The sequence below is a fragment of the Jaculus jaculus genome, chromosome 6 (assembly GCF_020740685.1).
Source record: "Jaculus jaculus isolate mJacJac1 chromosome 6, mJacJac1.mat.Y.cur, whole genome shotgun sequence".
Classification (NCBI taxonomy): Eukaryota; Metazoa; Chordata; class Mammalia; order Rodentia; family Dipodidae; genus Jaculus; species Jaculus jaculus.
In genome coordinates this window covers 132,758,243-132,773,825 of record NC_059107.1, presented here as the reverse complement: position 1 = coordinate 132,773,825, position 15,583 = coordinate 132,758,243, and the positions used below count along the sequence as shown (strand labels likewise).

The 15,583-nt window shown below is 37.9% G+C and overlaps 1 protein-coding gene across 5 annotated transcripts in view; it reads left to right on the top strand.

Annotated features, from left to right (window-relative positions):
- The window catches only part of Atp2b1 (ATPase plasma membrane Ca2+ transporting 1), a 125,396-nt gene that overhangs the window by 95,950 nt on the left and 13,863 nt on the right, over positions 1 to 15,583 (top strand). For all 5 annotated transcript variants that reach the window (XM_045153535.1, XM_045153534.1, XM_045153531.1 and 2 more), the window contains exons 13-18: positions 4,822 to 5,001; positions 5,793 to 5,880; positions 6,256 to 6,362; positions 12,844 to 13,035; positions 13,460 to 13,673; positions 14,136 to 14,347. In XM_045153535.1, the coding sequence (XP_045009470.1) occupies positions 4,822 to 5,001; positions 5,793 to 5,880; positions 6,256 to 6,362; positions 12,844 to 13,035; positions 13,460 to 13,673; positions 14,136 to 14,347 (993 nt within the window). The remainder of the gene's footprint in view (positions 1 to 4,821; positions 5,002 to 5,792; positions 5,881 to 6,255; positions 6,363 to 12,843; positions 13,036 to 13,459; positions 13,674 to 14,135; positions 14,348 to 15,583) is intronic.

The following is a 15,583-nucleotide window of genomic DNA, read 5'->3' as shown; positions in this document are numbered from 1 at the left end:
ATAATGGTAGGAGTGGCATTGCAAAATTCAGTCAGACACTTAGTAGTGCCTTAAGGGCTATAAAGAATACACTCAGGGTGGTGAAATAAGATAATTAAACATAAGAATTTGAGCCAAAACGTGGTAGCTTACTATGAGCCAGACATATAAACAGCTGTATGAACATTCCGGGCCAAAAAACAAAATAAAAAACTTTAGCCTGTAGTTGAGGAAATAGTGAGCTATTTTAAAGATGCAAAGGAGACCAGCGTGGTTATGTATCTAACAAAGTAGGAAGTGAGATTACGTATGAACTGAGAAGGCTGTAAGGCATCTCTAAATTTTCTTTCTAGAATCCAGGTTGGGTAGTAATACTTTTCATATGTTAAAATAGCATTTTAGGGCTGGAGAGATGGCTTAGCGGTTAAGCGCTTGCCTGTGAAGCCTAAGGATCCCGGTTCGAGGCTCGGTTCCCCAGGTCCCACGTTAGCCAGATGCACAAGGGGGCGCACGCGTCTGGAGTTCGTTTGCAGAGGCTGGAAGCCCTGGCGCGCCCATTCTCTCTCTCTCCCTCTATCTGTCTTTCTCTCTGTGTCTGTCGCTCTCAAATAAATAAATAAAAAATTTATAAAAAAAAAAAAATAGCATTTTAAGTACTGTAAAAAGGGATGAGAGAGAGAACTAGAAGCAAGGAAACCAAAAAGATGGTCGCAGTGATCTCAGACAGTACATAGCCATGACTTGAACTACAGTTATAGCAGGGAAATGAACAGAGATGACTTCAAGCTGAATGCAAGTAGCCTAAGAGGAATGAACATTGGGTTTGAGTGAACTCTTGGTGTTAAGGTATACAAAACGCCTGTCTGTTTCATCTGGGCATTTGGATTTAGGAGCCACAAAGACGTCTTAAGCTAGAGATATTACTTACAAGACAGAGATCTCCTCCAGGAAGCATGTAGCCAGGGAAAGAGGTGGAGGCTGAGATCAAGTCTTCCACAGGAGGTGGAGCCACTGTCACCTGTGTTACTGGTTGGAGAGTAAAGGATATTACAGTGTCGGAAGAGAGTCAGACAAAAAGCTTATGATGAGGTAAATTCAGTTTTCAGCTTTGGAATTTTATACACTTCTCAAGTATGCAGGTGGATGTATTTGCCAACCTTGGGTACAGTAAAACCAAAGTTCCATTCATTGACTAATGGCTAAATCTAACCCTACGTAATACTAAAGCATGCTGTATACTACTTTGTCTTTGGAATACCTCTGCATTGATTATGCTCTTGATGTTTTAGTTGATGTAGAGTTATACTTTTCTGTAAACCATGTAAGACTTTGTTTCAGCATTACAAAATAGTCTAGGTTCTTTAATGCTAAAATGAGACAATGGAGTAGGAACCAGCTTCTTTGGGTTTTCTGCTTGTGCAGTTCTAGCATAGGGACTCATGGCCAACTGGATGTAGAGGACAAATCCAGTTTCATTGTATGTGTGTAGGTACTTAAACAAGACACTTAGTTTTGCCTCCATTCCTTAGCTCTAAAAATGTAGTATGTGAATTATAAGTTAGAATTATTTGGTAGTGTGTAATCAATGAATACTAGCTTTTGGGGGGGGGTTACTTTTTTACTTTTTTGCCTTTGTGTTATTGCTGTTAATATTGTTTGTATCTTTTTAGTTTTGTTTTTTTTTTTTTCCAGATAGACTGGGACGCCCAGTGTTCCTCCTCTTTTCTGCTCCCCTCTGCATTGAGGTTATAGGCAGGTGCAGCCATTCCCAGCTCTTCATTCATTTATTCTTTGTGTGGGGGTGCTGGCAATCAAACTCAGGTTACCATGTTTGTGCAGTGTGTAAAGCAGGCATTCTTGTCCACTGAGCCATCTCCTTCGATCTCTAATAATTTTTTTAAACAGCTTGAGAGATAATTTCTACATCATTCAGTTCACCCACTTAGCATGTATAGATTAATAGTTTCACTGTGTTTGTTAATAGTACAAGTATCAGTCATTAATCACAGCCAGTTGCCCAGTTTCAGAAGGAAGTTCCCTATCATTGAGAGGCCCTTCACCATTCCTCACCCTGTGCTCTCCTGCCCCACAGTCACTCGTGTACTTTATGCCTCTTTATCTATCTAAAAATATATTTCTTTTACTCATTATAATTTTATACCCATTGACCCACTTCCCCCATGTTTTCTACTTCTTAACCTACCTAGCTCTGCTAACCATCATTCTCTGTGTCCTTCTTAAATATAATTTGTTACATTGTTTTAAAATTATTTATTTATTTGAGAGGAGGTTTTATATATATATATATATATATATATACATATATATATATATACACATATATGTATATGTATGTATGTGTGTAGATGTGTGTGTGTGTGTGTGTGTATAGAGAGAGAGAGAGAGAGAGAATGAATGAATGAATGAATATGAATATATGAGAATGAGCACACCAGGGCCTCTAGCCACTGCAGATCTTCTCCAGACACATGTGCCACTTTGTGCATCTAGCTTATGTGGGTACTGGTGAATCAAACTTGAGTCCCTAGGCTTTGCAGGGCAAACACCTTAACTGCTAAGTTATCTCTCCAGCTCTCGTAATTTGTTGCATAGTTTTAAACCAAGATCAACTTCTCCTTATTGTCCCCTATCCAAGTGATTGTAACCACCCAGTGATTGACTACTTAGATATTTAAGATAAGATTATGCACCTTAAATTTATGAGATACATTACATTTATACAGCTTCCCAGTATTTTCACATTCAAATCTTGATTAACAAAATAAGCAGGGCTGGAGAGATGTTTAGTGGTTCAAGCAATTGCCTGCAAAGCCTAAGGACCCTGGTTTGATTCCTCAGCACCCATGTAAGCCAGATATGTAACGTGGCACATGCATCTGGATTGTTTGCAGTGGCTGGAGGCCCTGGCATGCCTGTTCTCTCTCTCTCTTTCTTCCTCCTCTCCCCCTTTCTCTCAAATAAGTAAAATATTAAAATAAATAATTGGAGTAGTTTCTGTCCAATAGGTTATTTCATCACTAGTACCTAGCATGGCATTTAGTAAACTTTAGCTTCAGTGACTATGGGTGATGTCTCCCTCCAGTGATATAGATAACCAACAGTTGACCTGGCAGATAAAAATATTTTAACAATGCAAATTTTTAAACTTACATGTTTAAGTTAGAAATCAAATGACGTGTTTTAAGACATTCTTTGGTACCTTGTTTAGAATTTTGCTACCTTTGGAAAAGGTCCTTGTAGTGAATATGTTTCCAAAAATATTTATGTCTAGTACAGTAAATACTAAGCTCTTGTATATTCCAGGTACTTAATGTTGAATACATGAATTTATACTAAGCACTGGTGATGCACAGATAAGATTAGGGTTTTACCTTTAAGGGGCTTATTGACTTGGAAAGGACTTGGCTAAATAAATATCTGTAATATGATAGAGTAACCTATAATAGAGGTACTTAATAATATGATAAAGACACTTTTGTCCAGATAGGTTATAGGTCAGGAAAGCTCAGAGAAGATACATTTAAATGAGATTTGGAATAAAAGTCACAAACAGTGAGCCTATGGACTAATACTGCTTCCCATCATATAAATGTGCAGTGTATACACAAATAAACTTTTGAGAGATTATACCCAAGGATTTCTCCTTTCTCTTGAAATCATGGGACTCTTATTCTGTCATGGCAAAAATTAATGAGAGGTGCTGAAGAAATGGCTTAGCAATTAACGCATTTGCCTGCAAAGCTAAAGGACCCAGGTTTGATTCTCCAGGCCCTAAGTAAGCCATTTGCACAAGGGGCAAATGCATCTGGAGTTTATTTGCAGTGGCTAGAGGCCCTGGCGTACCCATTCTCTGTCTCTTCTCTTTTCTTCCCTTCTCTTCCCTTCCCCTCCCCTCCCCTTATTTCCTCTTTTCTCCCCTCCCCTTTCCCCCCTCCTCTCCTCTCTCTCTCTCCCTCTACTTGCAAATAAATCAATAATTAAAAAAAATAGAGCAGTGTGGATAAATCTAGAAAACTGTTAAGAGACAAAATTGTGATACTGTACTGAGAAATGTGTGTAACAGCTCAGGAATCATTGTGTTTTTAACAACCTATATTGGTATGTTACAGAAAGAACTATACCCTGAAGTACATTGAATGTTTTAAAGAAAAACTGACAATGTAATAGCAGGGATAATAGTTAAGGTTGTTGTAACAATCTCTGAAACAGGACTGACTCAAGAGGTTCTAAACAGAATATGTAGGACTCATTGGTCCTTATGCTTGTAGAAAAGAAGGAAGGTGAAAACTGAAATAGAGTTGACTGTTAGGTTTCTCTTCTATAATGAAGTATAGAAAGTGTAGTACACCAAATGCCTACACCCACTCCTCCAGTGGAGCTGTATATTCAGCTCTCAGATGATTTGGTAGAAGTAAGTGTGGATGTCGTTAGTTCACAGATATATACTAGAATTAGCCCTTAAAAGACACAGGCTGGGAAAGGCATCTGTAACTCTGAATGTTTGACTGAGGTATGATCTTAAGCAGTAAAGTCAGAAATGTAGAATGCTAGTCAGAAAATAATTGCCTAATGGTTGGCTGGGGAAAAACAGTCTTTCAGAAGCTTTCAGTGAGAACAGACAAGTAGTGTAGCAACTAAAAATGTAGCCTTAACTAAGACTATAGCGGTGACCAGGGAAGAAAAGATGATTAGAAATAATTCAAGGACTGAACTCTTGAGATAGTTGTCACTTGTGGGACTGTGAGATAATAGAGATTTGTTAAAGAAATGTCTTTCTTTGAAATTCCTAATATCCTATACTTTTCTTTCTATGTAAACCAGGTGCCAGATGCAATAAAGAAATGTCAGAAAGCTGGGATTACTGTGCGGATGGTCACTGGAGACAATATTAATACTGCTCGGGCTATTGCTACCAAATGTGGCATTTTACATCCTGGGGAAGATTTCCTATGCTTAGAAGGTAAAGATTTTAACAGAAGAATACGAAATGAAAAAGGAGAGGTAAGGATTTCATTTTTAATGCTTGAATTGATATATTTTTAATACATTAGGAATTTTATTCAACCAAGACATACTAAATGTGCACTCTGTTAAATACTATACATGAATAAATGGTGTGTCTACACCTTAAGCAAAAACATCTCATACTAGGTGATAATAGGGATAAGTGATGAAGAAATTGGTCCTAAACTGGGGAGAATATCCATTTTCAGATGAGATTGGGCACATTTAGAGTGATATGGCCTCCACAAATATGTCCACTTTCATAGGCACTGAAAATATTTTTTTTTAATTTTTTTAAATTTATTTATTTGAGAGTGACAGACACAAGGAGAAAGACAGATAGAGGGAGAGAGATAGAATGGGCGCGCCAGGGCTTCCAGCCACTGCAAAGGAACTCCAGACGCATGCGCCCCCTTGTGCATCTGGCTAACGTGGGACCTGGGGAACCGAGCCTCGAACCGGGGTCCTTAGGCGTCACAGGCAAGCGCTTAACCGCTAAGCCATCTCTCCAGCCCAGCAGTGAAAATATTTTTAACATTTGATATAATGATAAATTGGTAGTTCATAGATTAGCAGTAGTTTTCAACTTTGAGCATGTATGGAAGACATATGGAAAGCTTGTTGAAACATGTTGTTGGGCTCCACCTTAGAAGGGTTATTAAGTTGGATGGGGGCCATGTCTAAGAGTTTTATAATTTGAGCAACTCTATTCTGTTGCCCACACTGATAAATGTGGAAGATATTAATTTAGAATTTAGGCACATTTTAACTTTGTTGAAAATTTATAGATTGAACAAGAGAGGATAGACAAGATTTGGCCAAAGCTCCGAGTGTTGGCAAGATCATCTCCTACTGATAAACATACACTGGTTAAAGGTGAGTAGATTTGATAGCTACCTCTTGGTTCCTAATCCAGAAGTCTGTCCTGCTTCCTAAAATAGTAACAACTTCTGAATATTATACTGAACCATGGACATCACTTTTCCAAAAAAAATAAAAGCTAAATATATTTCCTTCTGATAGCTTAGGCCAATTTTGTTTCTCTTCCATGAATAAAACAGGATATTACTCCTAATGTAACCATAGCTTTAGAATTGGTCTTTGCTCCATATCTCGGCAGTTCCTATTTCTGTTTGTTGATGTATGTATTTTTAACCTTGAGTCTGTAAAAGTGACTAGTCAGGATATTCTACAGAATTGCCTTATCAATTAAAAAGACTTTTATAGAACAAATGTTTACTCTTATTTAAGGTATAATTGACAGCACTGTCTCAGAACAACGCCAAGTTGTAGCTGTAACTGGTGATGGTACGAATGATGGCCCAGCACTAAAGAAAGCAGATGTTGGATTTGCAATGGTAGGAACCTACTTATTCAAGTATTCAGATATAATTTACTAGCTGGGTTGGTTGGTTGTTGACTAAATTGCTATCAATTTTAAATGGAGGCCCTCAAGATTAGTCTGAGGGATAATTGATAAGCCAAAATTGGCTCATAAATCTATTTTAAATACTACCTTTATTTGATGCCATGAAATCTAGCTATAAGTTAATGTCTTTGGACATTTGTACAAATATTCATTTAGCTTATACTCTGTGAAATTTTTGTTAATTCATCTGAACTGTACAGCATACTTCTTAAACAGACCGACAACAGTGCTAGCCAAAAGTATCTTCTGAAGGATAATTAAATGTCATCATTTATATAAAGATAAAATCTCTTGTGTACAAAAAACTTTGTGACATCTTCACACATGCATATCATGTTCCCACACAACCCATTACTCTCTCTTATTCTCCCATTGCCTCTTAGTAGTCCTCCCCTTCTAAAAAGTAGTGGTCCTTTTTCAAGTCCTACATATGTGTTTTGTCAGTCTAGATTCTGTATGTAAGATAGTCAGTCTATCTTTGGTGTAAAACCCAAAATCCACAATTTAAGTATTTTCTTCTTCTTTTCAGTTTTAGAAAATACTTGTCCACAGTCATAATTTTATGTCAAATCACAAGCTTACCAGAACACTGAATATTCTTGCTTAAATTGACAGTACATTTGAGTGGAAAGCATTGCATTTCACCGCAGCATTTGTTCTGAACTAATGTGAGGCTGATACTTGTCTCACTTAATGTGACTATTCATAGCTGTTATAGAAATATGATATGTTTATGGTATGCTAAATTCCTATGGGGGGATTTTATGTTATAAGGCATGTTCCTCATTATCATCCTAAAATATGAGAGACTTTGGCTTCTGAAATACAGTCTGACCTGAAGAACCCTTCAGATAAGATAATGTTTGCCTGTAAAACTGTACATTTGCATAATTGGTCCTGGTATTTTGCTACTAAAATAGATTTAGAGGTGGCAGGTTTTCAATAAGAGTAAGAAAAATGGAGGGCTGGGTGTAGGGAGATGACCCACTAGGTGAAGCACTTGCCACATGAGCGGGAGGACTAAAATGCAGTACCCAGCATCCAGGTGCCCACCTGTAATCCTAGCACTCAGAAGGTGGAGACAGAAGATCCCTGGGTAAGCTGGCCAGCCAGCCCTTCATTCAGGTGATAAGGCCGTACCTTAGCTAATACGGTGGAGAGCCTGACATCAGCCTCTGGCCTCAAATGCCCATGTACTCTCACACATGTGCACCCACATATATACTTGCACAGCACGCATGAATACACCTAGAAAAACAAGAAAGAAATGAAAGCATAAGAAGGATGGTAAAAGGAAAGTATATCTGTAAATTCCCATCAAGCAAAAGCAAAGAATCAAAGCTTCTCACCCTACCCCTCCCCTGAGTTAGACAGCTACACTGGAATGGAATTTTTTTCTCAATTTTTATTAACATTTTCCATTATCATAAAAAATATCCCATGGTAATACCCTCCCTCCCCCCACTTTCCCCTTTGAAATTCCATTCTCCATCATATCCCCTCCCCTTCTCAATCAGTCTCTCTTTTATTTTGATGTCATGATCTTTTCCTCCTCTTGTGATGGTCTTGAGTAGGTAATGTCAGGCACTCTGGGGTCATGGATATCCAGGCCATTTGATATCTGGAGGGAACACATTGTAAGGAGTCCTACCCTTCCTTTGGCTCTTATATTCTTTCCTCCACCTCTTCCACGTTAGACTCTGAGCCTTGGAAGGTGTGATCGAGATGTTACTCAGTCACTTCTTTCCAGCACTATGATACCTTCTGAGTCGTCCCAAGGTCACTGCCATCTGAAAAGAGAAGATTCTCTACCAGAAGTGAGAGTAGCATTAATATAAGGGCACAAATATTAAGAGAAGTGTTTACTGGGCAGATTGATAAGCATAGTATATACATTTATCCAGACATCAGCAAATGTTACACCCCTAGGGCTCATAACTACCCCTGTTTTAAGTTTTCAGTATCAGGGATGTATTTCCTCCCATGGAGCGGGCCTCCAGTCCAGTTGGAGGGCAGTTGGTTTCCACCATAATAGATGGGCCACTGTTGCACCCATTGGCTCATTTGGCCTGACTGGCCAATTATAAGGGTTCAGTATCCACTGTTGAGTATCTTCACTGGTCGTATCTCTTTCTCCCATTGAACTACATGTAGAATGCCTTCTTCCAGCTTTCTGTCAGCTGGTCTACATGGAGGAGGTTATCAGCTCAGTTCCAGCAGGATTTCTCAGTGGCTTTGCAGCCCAAGTATGTGGAGTCTCTAGCAATTGGGTCTTACCATCTATTCCTGGTGGGAAACCAAGGGCCTCGGCAATGGCCTATAATGTTTTGGGGGCATCAGGGACCTCCCTGGCCAACAACTCACTGGAAGGTATCCCATCCCTGGCACTGAAATTTTTCTAGCAACGATCTATGGCTCCTGGGTGTTCCATTGTCCCAAACCGGAAGATTATATATGATTTATTTATATCCTCTTAGATTTTGATTAGCCTTCCCTCCACCTTTCCATTACTCAATCTCTTCCCCTGTCCTCACATTGGGTCTTTTCACCCCCATTAATCTATTCTTCTATTTATATATATACAATACCAACCTATTAAGTATCCTCCTCCCTTTCTTTTCCCTTTATATCTCTTTTTTAGCTTACTGGCCTCTGCTATTGAGTTTTTTCCTTCTCACACAGAAGCCCAATCATCTGTAGCTAGGATCCACATATGAGAGAGAACATGCAGTGTTTGCCTTTCTGGGCCTGGGTTGCCTCACTTAGTATAATCCTTTCCAGATCCATCCATTTTCCTACAAATTTCATAACTAGATTTTTCTTTACCTCTGAGTAGAACTTCATTGTATAAATGTGCCATATCTTCATTTTCCACTCATCAGTTAAGTCCAAATGGATTAAAGACCTTAACATCAGACCTGAAACTGCTAGAGGAAAGAGTAGGGGAAACCCTTCAACATATTAGTCTTGGCAAAGACGTTCTGAATATAACCCCAATTGCTCAGGCAATAAAACCACAGATTAACCACTAGGACTTCATGAAATTACAAAGATTTTGTACTGCAAAGGACACTGTTAATAAAGCAAAGAGGCAACCTACAGAATGGGAAAAGATCTTTGCCAGCTATATGTATGATAGAAGATTAATATCTGTGATATACAAAGAACTCAAAAACTTAAATAATAAGAAATCAAAAAAGCCAATTAAAAAGTGGGCTATGGAGCTAAATAGAGAGTTCCCAAAAGAAGAAATACAGATGGCATATAAACATCTAAAAAAAGTTCTACATCCCTAGTCATCAGGGAAATACAGATTAAAACTACATTGAGATTCCATCTCACTCCTGTCACATTGGCTACCATCATGAAAACAAATGATCATAAGTGCTGGCAGGGATGTGGAAAAAGAGGAACCCTTCTACACTGTTGGTGGGAATGCAATCTGTTCCAGCCATTGTGGAAATCAGTGTGGAGGTTCCTAAAACAGCTAAAGACTGATCTACCATATGACCCAGCTATAGCACTCCTAGGCATATATCCTAAGGACTCATCTCATTTCCTTAGAATTATGTGTTCAACTATGTTTATTGCTGCTCAGTTCATAATAGCTGGCAAATGGAACCAGCCTAGATGTCCCTCAACTGATGAGTGGAATGGAATTTTTAAATCTGTAGAGTAACTGAAAGGGGAAGGAAGAAGTAAGTTTCTGCTTTGTGCTTGGGTAGACAGCATCATTCACTGACTTCAGGCGCTCTGCTCATTGACCATTGCTTGTGAGTATGAGGTGCACTGCTCATTCCTGTTTTCATTGTGAGCAGAGGAAGAAAACAATGAGTGCATATTTCAACATAAAAATGCTTTTCTCCCCAGACTTTTCTTTAATGTAGATACTGTGGGCTTTAAATAAACATGAGGGATTTTTACCACTTTAAAAAAAAATCAAAAATCTAAATTTCTGTCAAAAGTCAAAAGAAGATCCCAGCATTTGGGAGGCAGAGATAGGAGGATCGCAGTGAGTTAGAGGCCACCCTGAGACTGAGTGAATTCCAGGTCAGCCTGGGCTAAAGCGAGACCCAACCTTGTTACACCCCCCCCCAAAAAAAAAAGAGTAGGAGCAAGTGCAGAGTAGCTTGGACTTGAAGCCACTCTGGCTAAAGCTTGAGTTCTGAGGAAAAGTAAGCTTGGACACACATGCATGTACTATAGCTGAGACACACATTAAAAAGTGCTCAAGTTTATCACCTTTTTTTTTTTTTTTTTTTTTGGTGTAGAGTGTGTGTGTGCAGATGTGCATTCATGTGGAAGCCAGAGAAAAACGTCAGGAATCCTCCATCACTCTACTCCCTTATTTCTCTGAGATGGCATCTCCCACTGAACGGGGAGCTCACCATTTTCCATTAGACTGGCTGGCGAGTGGGCCTCAGCAGTCCTGGCTCTGCCCACTCAAGGATAGGTTTTCAGGTGTGAACGGCCACACCCAGCTTTAGATATTGGTGTTTCTGGGGTGTGAATTTAGGTCCTCATCGCTCTTACCCAGTAAGACATCTCTTAGCCCCCTTTTTGATCAAAAGTTCTCAAACTCACTTGACTATAAAACTAGTTTTGTTTGGATGCCAATTATCTCTTATAGTTAGTATAGCTACCCTTTAAATTATAAATATTTTGAGCAAGGATGCTGTATTTGTAAACTATAAAGAATGATTTGAATCAGGGAATTAAAAAAAAAATCAAGATCAGGACCTGGTGACTAAAATTGTAAATTACAGCTGTTTTGCTTCAACTTTTGTGCTATTTATCAAAACAATGATCTGTGTAGCATGTTAAGTGTGAGGCATCAAATCCTGCTACTAAATACCATTTCCTTTACCTTGTTATTCTCCCAAAAAGAAACCCATTACTTTATTTCTCTTCTGTCTCTAAATCCTTGTACTTTTTCACTTTAAGTGCAAGGTATTAGCCATGTCTTCTCACTAAGGAAGATGAGGACTCAGGACTTCCACAGGCTCTGTTGGTATTCATGCTTACCACCCGTCATTCCTCCAGTGTTATCTCTTCATTTTGGTCAGATCAGCATTCAGTTCTTCCCAGTGTGGTGGCTCACGCATGTAATCCCAGCACTCAGAAGGCTGAGGAAGTCTGATCGACGTGAGCTCAGAGACAGTCTGGACTACAGAGTGACTACAGGACAGTCTAGGAGTGAGATCCTGTCTTAAAAACAATAATATTCAGTGTTATCGGGACTGTCAGAGCTATAACAAATTGAGCCATATGATCTATTATGATTAATTTTCTTTCTTGGGCAACTACATGTATTTCCTGGGAAATATCTTTTTATTCATTTTGTTGCTATATTTAAATTTTTCCCATAATCATTAATGCGTTTGGTATAAGCTCTTCACCAGTTTCCCATCCACGCCTCAAAGTCTTACCGATTTTATCTTCTTAGGGTGCCCCTCTCCTACTTCTTGTCATGGTCTAATCTGACAGAGGAGAAGAGGTGACAGTGCCTGGCTCTGTGAGTTTGAGAAAGAGCTCTGAGCATCGAGCTGCATTTTATTTTAGTCTTATTAGCATGTAGCACACGTACAGCAAAGTGTTTACATTAGAAGTCCGCTGAACATGAGTAAACGTACCTGTCCTATGCAGGGCAAGAAATAAAATGCCTCTGCAAAGACAACTAGTGTGCAAGTGTCTTGGAGATCATTACTTTTATTTGTTTTAAACTACAGAGTACTTGAATCCATTGTCTTTTATTCAGCATCCATATGGGAGATTTACCCATAATGTGTATAGCTGTAGATAACTCATTTTTATCAACCCACAGCTCATTAATTGATCCCATGCTGCTGCTAAAGCTTCTCGGTGCTTCTGTATTGTCCTCAGATGTTCAGAAGTGCATCCCATGTTCAGCTCAGCTTTAAGAGCTCTCTGGGAATACCGACTCCTGAACCTTGTAGGAGTTATGTTATGCGGAAAGAAAGGTCTTTGCTTTACCAAAAGCTTGGGATTTCCATTCCTTGGGTGTGCTGAGTTACTGTTCAGTTTCTTGCTTTCCAGTCTCTTAAGATTTTCTTTTATACTCTCCTTTTCCTCTAATTTTGTAATTGTGAGTATTTTTAATATACTTCTTTTGCATAATCTTTCAAAAGAATTGAGCTGTGTCTTTGTTCATTCCTTCATTTTAACCTACTTGAAACTTGCTTTCATGTTACCCTCTTTGTTTGCTATCTGCTAAGCCAGAATGTCTCTCAGTGGCACCTTAAAATCACATTTCTGCCTTTTAGCATAAACGTAATTAAATGCTGATTATTAAGTCTAATGGTAAACATTTTGTTCATTGTCTATTATTCTTTTGAATATGTAAAGTAATATTTTAAACACTTAGTCTAATTCACAGAATTTTTTCACAGGGTATTGCTGGAACTGATGTGGCTAAAGAAGCATCTGATATTATTCTCACAGATGACAACTTTACAAGCATTGTTAAAGCAGTTATGTGGGGACGAAATGTCTATGACAGCATCTCAAAGTTCCTTCAGTTCCAGCTTACTGTGAATGTGGTAGCAGTGATTGTTGCTTTCACGGGAGCTTGTATCACTCAAGTAGGTGACAGTTTGTTAATACTTCTGTATTTTAAAGCAAAGATTATATATTCTGCCTTTTTCTTTTTTTCTTTTTATTTATTTATTTACTGTTTTGAGGTAGGGGGTCTCGCTTTAGCCCAGGCTGATCTGGAATTCACTATGTATTCTCAGAGTGGTCCTCAAACTCAAAGCAGTCCTCCCACCTCTGCCTCCCAAGTGCTGGAATTAAAGGCATGTGCCATTATGCCGGGCTAACAATTACATGTTCTGCTTTTTTATAGCACTTAAGTATTTGAATAAGATGAAGCTTATTATCTTGGGTTAATTAACATAAAACTGCAATCTTGCTTTGGTCCTCACATTTTTAAATCATAAGGCTTCCTGAATATTGCTGAGTCCCTAAGCAGTTGTGAATGTCTATTAGGAAACATATCTTTTGTAGGATTCACCACTTAAGGCTGTGCAGATGCTGTGGGTAAACCTCATAATGGATACGCTTGCTTCCCTGGCTCTGGCAACGGAACCACCCACTGAGTCTCTCTTGCTCCGCAAACCTTATGGAAGAAATAAACCTCTCATCTCACGAACGATGATGAAGAATATTTTGGGTCATGCATTCTATCAGCTCGTAGTAGTTTTTACACTCTTATTTGCTGGTAAGAATCCAACATCCAATAAAGCTTAGTTGTTTATATTCCAAGTTAAGATCATCCAGTGTTTTTTAATGTAACTGAATTTTTAAAGCCTAATTTCAATTCTTAACTCCACATTTATCTTTAATTTCTTCTTGCTATCAGTGGGTGCTTTGTAAATTTTAGGAGGATGATATTATGCGGTGGGGGGAAGAAATAAAGAGATTTGATCTGTTTGTTTTTTTTTTTTTTGACCGGGCTGCATCCCTAAGTCAGACATTTGCTCTTACACATATCATCATAGTTTAGGTGTTTTCATTTTCTTATCTATAAAATACTCTCTATAAAATGATTCCAGGTCCTTCCTAGTTCTTCCTGGGTCATCATCTGGATCCCTGTGGTTAGGCTTGATGATTGTGCATTTCCTTGAGACATGTTAAATTAGTTGAATGACAATTACAAAAGAGTAAGTTTTTGTTCTTTCAGGAGAGAAGTTTTTTGATATTGATAGTGGAAGAAATGCTCCTTTGCATGCTCCTCCTTCAGAACATTACACTATCGTTTTTAATACCTTTGTGCTGATGCAACTGTTCAATGAAATAAATGCCCGGAAAATTCATGGTGAAAGAAATGTGTTTGAAGGAATCTTCAATAATGTCATCTTCTGCACAATTGTTTTAGGTACCTTTGTGGTACAGGTGGGTAAATTTTAAAAGATAGTTGCAAATTGGATTTTTATATGTGACACATTTGGTTAACAGGTATCTTGTTCTGGAAATCACTTGACAGAATGGTGGGAAAGCATATTATATATTCCCTGTGGTATGTATAGTTTCTTGTTATCTAAGGTCTATACTAATATGGAAACCTGCTCTTTTTCTTAGACATTAGTGTTACAACTGCCTAGACCAACATTATTTCTTCTAACCTAAAATGAAGGATTTTTTAAAAATAAATGTAAATCAGCCATCATGTTATGATTTTCCCTAGCATCTTATTGTACTTCTTTTCATATCCTTCACTTTACAAAAATAATAATTTCTTTAAAAACTAGGACACATACAAGTACTGAATTTTTTCCTACTCAGTGTTTTCTTGGTTTACAAAGAATATTGTTATTTCACTTTCCTATCTCTATGAAACACCAAAATTAATTGATGAATTCATTTTAATATGACTGTAAATCAGGCCACTAACCAGGTAGGACTCCATCTATATGAGTATACAGGTAATGTTAACAGGAGAACAACAGAATTAATAAATAGTACAAAGAGTGGTGTAACTTTTTAGAAGTTTAGAAAAGTTCACTGCTATGGTTTACCGGAATTACTCTTTTAATTTCACTATTTCATAGCTACTTAACTGCTATGTGAAAAAATTGTCAGGTTTACAACAGAGTGAATGTTTTTGTTTCGTAATGCCTAATCCTGCCATCAATGTTTTAGGACACCTAGAATGAGGAAGTATGAGCACCTTATTGTGAATTGTATTTATGTTTAACATTGTGCCTAACTTTCTTTAAAGGGGAAATGAATTTCTGATTATATCACCCAGGTTGGCCCACATTTCATAGAACTTTGGAAGTTGCTTCTGTTCTTTTACAGTCCGTGTCCATAGTTACCTTAACACCCTAATGCTAACTAGAGGTGACTGTTCTGTAGAAGCGAAAGCAGGGTTATGTATTTTATCTACTTTTCCATAGAATATATTTCCTATAAAAGCTTAGCTTATTTAAAGAATAATGTAGGGTTGTTTTGGAAACAACATAAATGTTTTATTAGTTACAAGAATTTTTTTAATTTTTAGCAAGCATAATTTAGCTATATGTAAAAATGATTATGAGCAGAGGTTTTATTTTAGTTGTTTTATTTTTGACTGTGATTTTCATAATGGTTGTTAATCTTTAATTTTAGAAGACATAAATTTATTTGCTT